Below are 5,650 nucleotides of genomic sequence, written 5' to 3' on the forward strand. Positions count from 1 at the left end.
GTCGTCCTGACGCTGACTCTTTTATTGGTTTAGACCACTACCTTAAAAAAATGTCGCTGCGTCATTCAAGATGTACTAATTCATTCGTACCGAAAATGCCTATTAAATTATTGCCAGATCCGACGGGCCCTATTTATCGATAGAACACAAACAAAAGTTAAACAGCAACACATAACTAAGCCAACTATATGGAAGCAGAGTTGATTCGGCACATTTCGTGAGCATTTAATTATATTTGCAATTAAAATTGAGCGAAATTTATCGTGCTGCAACGACATGTCGCTTCTATTTTGCTCATAGAATACAGTACAACTCTTGGTACAATAAGAAGTTAAAATAATGTTTCCACTAGAGCCCACTCATTATTTGTTAATAATGACGTTTTAAATAGCGTTTTTATTGTGATTAGCATTTTTATTGTGTTCAGCATATACATTGCGATCAGCAATTAAGTTTTTGAAACGATTTTATTAAATTACTACTAAGTTTAATAATTTTAATAAGAAATTGTCAGATGTTAAGAAAAAGTGCTGCCCAAAAATTCCAATAATAACTGGTATTCAGTGAAAAAGCAGAGATGCATTTGAATTTGGAAGGAGATTTGCTGCAAATCTCTTCAAATAAGTAGATGTGCTCACATTGAAAATGTATGGGAAACCTCTTTGCAAAACACGAGATTTCCGAAATCTCGTCGCAAATTTAGATTTGCTCCAAGTTGAAACAAGGTTTTAAATTATAAGACCAGCAGATCAAATTTTTCAGAGTTGTATCCAAGTCCCACAAGAACGTCAAATGCTTTGTTTCGATTTAAAAAGTTTTTACATTTTGTTTCTTTTTCCACATTTTTTGTGTTTGAATTTACACCTAATTTACACGCTTATAATCACAACCCAGCATTCACTGAATATGGTTAAGCCGAGCGATCAGCCGACATACATTATTTTTATTTTTTGGCAGTACTTGGCATTGAGGATGTCAATTTTTACATTCATTCTTTTTTTAAGTTTTCTCCTAATGATGCAAGGCGGATTTAAGAAGATGGTCTCACGCGAACAGCTGCTCTCAACCGTTCTCACTAGCTGAGATGTTTTGGAAATTGCACTTTTTCACACTACAACATTGATGTTATGATGCACTGTTGTTAAGATTTATTTTTTCTTGCTTTATCTGTACAATTTTGTTGATTTTATAATTATTTTTCGGAAAAAATTGTATTTTCAATTTTTGACATTGTTCAGGGCTGTGATTATTTAGCCTAATTTAGGCATTTATTTATTTATTATATTGTAAATGGAAAACGAGTCGTTTGTTCAAAACAGCATTGCTCTGAAGATAGTATAATACAAGTGAATATAGACTTAGCATTAGGCGAAGAGAAAACGAAAAATTAATATAATTAAAACCATGAGGAGCCACTCCAGAAGTCAAAATCTTAAACTGAACCCCATGTTAGCAAATGGCCCGCGAATATTTATATTAGAATAAAAATGTAGTCGTGAACTTAGTAGTACTTCGTGTCATCTACGCTTTATGTACCATATAGATTTTATAGCTGAGTTTCTCCGCTTTCAGATAATTGGTAGTCTCACGAAATAAAGGGCCAAACAGAATGAGCTTTGCTTTTGAGCGTTGCGTTGAAAAATGCAACTCCGCAAACAAATCCCACAAAAGCAAAGCTTAAAAGTTGAAAAATTGTTAAATTATAACACAACGTTTATTTCTAAACCCACTTTGACATTTGAGTTTACGCCATTTGCCTATCAAGGTATATCGTTAGGGTAGTTTTTTGTTGTTGTGCTAATGCCCTACCTCTTAATTGAACCATGGAATACAGAAAGTATTGCTCAATTCGTACGAATAATCGTCTCATGTGACCACCTGTAAATCCGATTTATTGTACGATAAAGTTGAGGCATCTTTTGAAAACTTTCCAAGAAATCATTGTATGCGAACATGGCATTAACTCGTTTGCTCCCTCGCGCTTCTGATCTACTAACTATTATAGATCGTAAAACAAAGACACAAAGCAGAAAAATTATAATTTTTAACAAAAATAACAATTAAGAAGAAAATAAGAAAAGTCAATTGGTCATTGAAAATTATTAAATTGTGAAACACACATAAAGTAAAATCTATTCTACTTGATATAAGTGCTTTTGTAACCAAAACTTTTACGTTTTGGTTACCACTCAAAAGTTGGAAGGTGATGTTTGGAATAGATCTTGTTTTTCGCATATTTTCTACGGCTTCTGAATGGTTATTATACATTTCAATTGCTTCCGAAAAATTAAATAGTTCAGTGTATAGAGTTAAATGAAAAATTTAATGGACAATTATAGTATTATTTTTTATCAAGTCAACTATATTAGAAGAAAAGTTCGTTGCCTTAGTCTTTTTGTGTGAGTGCTACTTGTGTTGGTTTAGCATACCATACTGGTGTAAGAACAGGCAAATTGTTGTTGCTTTGCGTTAACGACCCAAAATGAGTTTAAGAACACGCACTTTAATATTCTCTACCTTTTTTGGGAGTTGCATTGCTATCGGATTGCTTCTGGGCAGTTTAACAACAGACAATTGGGTCCGGGCTAATCCAAAGCGAGGCAATTCAACGGTAAGTACAGCCTATTAACATCAAATGATTATACCATACCACTTTATTGTTGTAGATTAACAAGTAATGAATCACAGCGATGTATAAGAGCATCAACAATCATTTTGGCTAGATTATTGTTTTTAACTTTAAACATTACATATAATTGCTCTGCGGGAGCATCGATACTGGACCTCCTGGTGGAGACATTTTCTTTCTTGATCGCCCATGTCGTAGCAAAAGTAGGATTTTTTTTAATACCACTGTATGGCGATGGTCCATACAATAACTTCAACGCTGATTGCTTCATGTATTTGGCGAATAATTTGCAATTCATATGTATCTCCATATAAGAGCACAGGTATCATCAGTGAAAAGGTTTGCCTGTGGAATGGTGGACTTGCTCTTAAATCTTTTACGAACTGTTATCGGTGTTCACAGAATCGAGGTTGATAAAGCCGTTGACTTTTTCGATTTTATGGTAATCAACTTTCAGTCTCTTCTTGTGCCCGCCTTTCAGCGTTCTCTTGGATTAAGTTGACACCTTTCTAGATTTAAACTTAAGTCACTTATATAGTACCCAGTTATATCAGTGAGTTAACCCGTCTTATTCCTTTCTTGTGGTGCAATCCCTTTGAAATTTCCATGTAAGAAGTTTTCTATTCTTCTATCTTCTAGTTGACTTTAAGATCTACTATAATTATAAAATATTAGTGCTGTAAAATGTAAAAATTTTACACTTTTCCTGAAATGAAATTTTTCTTGGCCTATTTTTCAAAAAAATATGATAAAACTACACAAGCAACTAGGGTTGTTTGTGTTTTTGTAGCCACATTTGCATTTGGAGGTAACGGTCTATATCAAGCTCTTTAGCTGAGGAATCTCACCTGCAACCTGTGAACGCGTCCGGCAGCTCTCAGCTGAGCTTCTCGTGATGACGTTGAAAACCACACAGATCGGAGCTCAGAGTTCCAACCCGTGTGGTGCTCATAGTCATTCCGTACCGGGGACTTAGGTGTATGTGACATGAGGCAGATTAACATCCGCTCCCTCTTTTCATCCTAACTCTAACCTAAAACTGGAAACCACTGAAATTTTTTTCTGATGTTCTCCACGGCATTAAAACTCAAGTGGTCATTGTCAACGACGGCCATGCTAAGTTCTGAGCAATTGTATACTGTTGTTCTTGCATTAGCCACATATTTGCATATGTAACATAGGTGAGCAAACTCTTTCCGGTCCATAGGACCGTAATGGTTATTTGTTTTTTAAAGGCGCCAATAACTCGGCTTGTCATTTCGAGCATCATAGGCACTTATACTGTTTAGAGCGCACAACAAGCCGATTACTGGCTTAGGTGTATGTCCATAGTGGCATGGGGCGGATTAATATCTGCACCCTCTTTTCAACCTAACCTAACCTATAATGCTGATTATTCGCGGCTGCAGTTGCAGCTAATCCATATGGAGCATATCTCTACCCGCAATCTGCGGTAGCTCTCAGCTGACCTTTTCATGATAAAGATGAACACTATAGATCGAAGCTTAAAGTTTAAGCCTGTGTGGTTTGAATGGAGTATCTTCACTCCTTTGATGCTATCATGTTTTCAACATGTCTGGATCAACTCAAAATGGACTTGAGTTGAAACTTCACCGTCTAACCGACTTTTAATGGCATATATTAAAAAAATCTTATTAATTTCACTTATTTCAGAATTCCGAGGGAGAAGTTCATTTTGGTTTGTTTTATGGAAGCAAAGTTTTGGATTCTGGTTTTGGTAAACGCATTACGCCAGTGGAAGGTATGATTGTATAATTTTAAGACTTTTAAGGTCTTTCGTTTTGTCAGTATGGCCTTGTTTTGTATTTCAGTTTATACTTTCATTCAAACGGAGCCGGAATCTATGAACTTTTGGTTATGGCTGTTTACGGCCATAGGTGCAGGTTTGGGTTTGCTTAGTTGTGCGATTTCAGCAATAGCCGCTGTATTCAAATCTGCCTCATCATCTAAGGGACCCGTCAACATGCTGGTCCTGATCGCATCGAATATTTCATCAGCCGTGACACAAATTGTGGCCTTTATCTGTTGGCTTGTACAGTTCATTCAGTATTTGCAACACAACGTCTTGGCCGTGGCGGACCACAAACACCATTGGTACAGCAGTGGACTGGCTTCTCTGGGTTATAGTTTTTACATGGTCATACTATCAACACTAGTCGTGTTAATCAACATCTCCATCTTACTGTATGCCAGACATTGTGATCGCAGAGACCGTCAACGCCTGGAGGCGCCGAGTGAAAAGAAGAATGAATGTGCTATAATGTTGTATTAAAAACAAAAACACAAAAAGCACTGTTCACGCAACTACTTTACTCATACTTACGAAAACACGATAATACGAAAGCGAAACAATGAGATGAAATTTTTTTTGTTAACCATACCAGCCGTCCATATATGTACACTTGCACATTATACAACTTGGCGTTGCACTCTTGTACTGGCAAAATACTCAAAACCGATACAAAGCATCAGGCACTCTGAATTCGTTTTGTTTTACGAAAAAGTCAAAATCTTACATTATGCTGCCGTGTGTTTGCCCCCTTTTCTGGAAATATCTAATCATGCTTGAATTGAAAATAAGAATCTCTTTTAGTTTAATTTTAGATTTTACGGCCTCACTTTTGATCGAAAAGTTTACTTTCTATCTGCATTTATACACATACGAGTATGTATGGGATTTTTTCATACTTAAACTGTATTTTACATTTAATTTATTTTTATAATGCTTCATCTCTGCTTTGATTTACATTCAGATGAAATGATGAGACTTTTATGGAACAACAAATTCCGAATGGTATTTAAGTCATACTAAAATGTTAAGTTTTTTTTTAAATAAAGATTTTATTCATTAAGTTATGTATGTTGTGGATTTTTTTCTTTAAAATTCTTGTGAGCCAAAAAAAGTACGTTTGAATACTTGTCATCTTTCCAGGCCGTTTTCCAAAAATTCCCTTTTTTGAAATCTTTGTTGTCTTGTTATCTCTGGTGAACGATATCCTC

The 5,650-nt window shown here is 35.5% G+C and overlaps 1 protein-coding gene across 1 annotated transcript; it reads left to right on the forward strand.

Moving 5' to 3' along the window:
• The first annotated feature begins 2,006 nt into the window (after positions 1–2,006).
• On the forward strand, positions 2,007–5,429 carry LOC106084348 (uncharacterized). Its single transcript, XM_013247967.2, has 3 exons — positions 2,007–2,611; positions 4,304–4,391; positions 4,462–5,429. The coding sequence occupies exons 1-3, from the start codon at positions 2,483–2,485 to the stop codon at positions 4,920–4,922; spliced, it is 678 nt and encodes a 225-aa protein (XP_013103421.1). The 5' UTR covers positions 2,007–2,482; the 3' UTR covers positions 4,923–5,429.
• Positions 5,430–5,650: the final 221 nt, after the last annotated feature.

This window comes from Stomoxys calcitrans, chromosome 2, assembly GCF_963082655.1.
Source record: "Stomoxys calcitrans chromosome 2, idStoCalc2.1, whole genome shotgun sequence".
Classification (NCBI taxonomy): Eukaryota; Metazoa; Arthropoda; class Insecta; order Diptera; family Muscidae; genus Stomoxys; species Stomoxys calcitrans.

Coding starts and splice junctions, on each gene's coding strand:
- LOC106084348 (XM_013247967.2), top strand. CDS start 2,483: ATGAGTTTAAGAACACGCACTTTAATATTCTCTACCTTTTTTGGGAGT. Junction 2,612..4,303: donor CAAAGCGAGGCAATTCAACG/GTAAGTACAGCC, acceptor CACTTATTTCAG/AATTCCGAGGGAGAAGTTCA. Junction 4,392..4,461: donor ACGCATTACGCCAGTGGAAG/GTATGATTGTAT, acceptor TTTGTATTTCAG/TTTATACTTTCATTCAAACG.